Genomic DNA, 2161 nt, shown 5'->3' with positions numbered 1-2161 from the left:
CCAGGTCAGGTTTTCATCAATAATAACACCCAAAAACTTCACCTCACTAACTTTACAGATCTCCACACCATCAACTGTAAATGAAACAAATGGTTTGTGTTAAATGTTCTTGTGGACCTAACTCTGTGTGTTTGTGCAGTTGCGAATCAACCAGCTGACTAAACAACAGAAGAAGCTGTTGAGGGAGGGTGAGGCCGCTGGGGCCAAGATGGGCAGAATCCTTCAGCGTARAATAGACATGGCTCACAGCGCGAACAGAGAGAAGGCCCTGGCTGAGAAGAAAYGCTCCAACGAGGCCCTGATCCGCCGGATCAAGAGAACCAAACWGGTAAGAGAAGTGGATTTTTAGGATCTGCCAGAGTTTAATGGTTTAAAGGTAAACACATTTGTTTTATTCAGGAGATTGCAAASCGTAAGAAAGTGAACCTGGAGCTGGAAATGAAAAAGGACCATCTGAGCAGCCTCGTTGAGCATAAGGAGCAGCAGCTAGCAGAACAGACTTCCATCCGCAGACAACTAGACTCTGACTTGGAGAAGCTCCAGGACAAAAAAGAAGCAGTGAGTCTGTTTGAATTCTTTTCTTTTTTTAGCCCAGGTGCACAGGTTTAGTGTTGAGCGTGATGCTTCAGTGACCTGCTATGTGTCAGAGCTGAAAGAATCTGTCTTTGTGTCACATGAAGGTGTGGTGACAGACGTGTTGCTGCTGCAAACCTCCCACAACACCAAATACAGCTTTAGCCGTTCTTCTTTTCTCGTCTCTCATCAGGAAAAAATCTTTTTACTGGCTGCGCAGAATCGCTGCAGGAAGCTGCGGGATGTTTGCGAGGGCAAGTACAGGGTCTCCTCCAGCAGAGAAGCTATCGCAGCTGCTCTGCAGAGAGAGAGGGAGCGCCTGGAGGCTGTCAGCACCGTGGTGCAGGACGTGTGTGAGGCGCACCCCCAGCACCAGGGGGCGCTCCACAAACTCTCCCAAACACTGACGGCTTACAAGCAAATCTCCCAGGAGAAGTAAAATAGCAGAAACGCAGATTAGATCAGCCTCTCTGTGAAGATTACACAACACTTTTACTCATTTTACTTTTATATTTTACTCCTGTCATTTTCTGAGTTTTATTTCTTTAAGCTACAAATGTTGCTAAATCCTTTAACTTGTGGCAAGTTCCTTTAGTCTCTGTATTTAACAAAATTAGTTCAATTGAGTGTTTGCTTTTAAAAATGACTTGTTGCATGGAAATAACAAAAATAATTAATAAAAATTTTAAAAACGATTTCAGCATGCCTAATATTTTTGTCTACTTGCTTGTGTTTGAGGTAAATACAAATATTTACAAAATAACAAATTGATTTAAAGAAACTAATCCTGGAGTCTGAAGGGGTTAAGCCCAGAACCAAAGCACTCGGTGACGTGTGTGAGGCATGCTGACAGTTCAACACCCATCACTGGGATCTGTGGAATGCTGTGGAACTGGCTTCTGACAGCGTTTCATTTTAGAACAACTTTCCACAACATCTGGAGGGAAATCCGTGTCTGGGGGGTAAAACGCCCCAAGCTACAGCCACATACTGTCCTTATCCCTGAAGCACAACAAACAGCCTGCCAGACTGAAATAAAACAGGTTTATTTAACTGTTATCCACACTGTGACCCAGAGATTGTCACACATATAACTTTACTGAACATTTTGTCTTGGTTCAGTCACACAGCAGTGAACCGATCTTTCCTTCAGGGTTTAAACGTCTACGTTTTCTCAGAAGTGAGGAAACAACATTCAGGTTAAACTGTAGGATTCTTACTGTTTAAATTCAGAACATGTTGAGAATCAAATGATTTAGTAAAAGTAACATTTTCCACGAAGCGTTGGCTTGTTAATAAAATGTGTCTGCAGCAGTTTTTTTTCACTTCTTCCTCAACCTCCAGGCAGCTGAAATTTATCACTTGATAAAAACTCTAACGTTTTGTGATTCTGAAGCCCCCTCTAGTCTGCAGKGATGATGGACAGGTTGAGACATGTCTTCATGGTCTGTGCTGCTTGTAGTGGTGTCAYAGTATTAGTACAGATACCATTTGTACAAGTACTCGTACAAACATACGTTGTCTCAGGGTACTGTACATAAAAAGAACAATGTAAAGAAGAAAGCAGCAGATTGTGTTGAATCACTTC

At 42.6% G+C, this 2161-nt stretch overlaps 1 protein-coding gene across 1 annotated transcript; it reads left to right on the top strand.

The window, feature by feature from the left end:
• Window positions 1-139: 139 nt before the first annotated feature.
• ccdc40 (coiled-coil domain 40 molecular ruler complex subunit) lies at window positions 140-1268 on the top strand (the record flags this gene model as incomplete). Its single annotated transcript, XM_014018307.1, is given in 2 exon segments — window positions 140-558; window positions 767-1268. A coding segment is annotated over 1 exon segment (210 nt), but the record flags the coding sequence as incomplete, so codon positions are not given.
• Between the last annotated feature and the right edge of the window lie 893 nt (window positions 1269-2161).

This window comes from Austrofundulus limnaeus, unplaced genomic scaffold (genome assembly GCF_001266775.1).
Source record: "Austrofundulus limnaeus strain Quisiro unplaced genomic scaffold, Austrofundulus_limnaeus-1.0 Scaffold189, whole genome shotgun sequence".
Lineage (NCBI taxonomy): Eukaryota > Metazoa > Chordata > Actinopteri > Cyprinodontiformes > Rivulidae > Austrofundulus > Austrofundulus limnaeus.
This window is presented reverse-complemented; position numbering and strand designations above follow the sequence as displayed.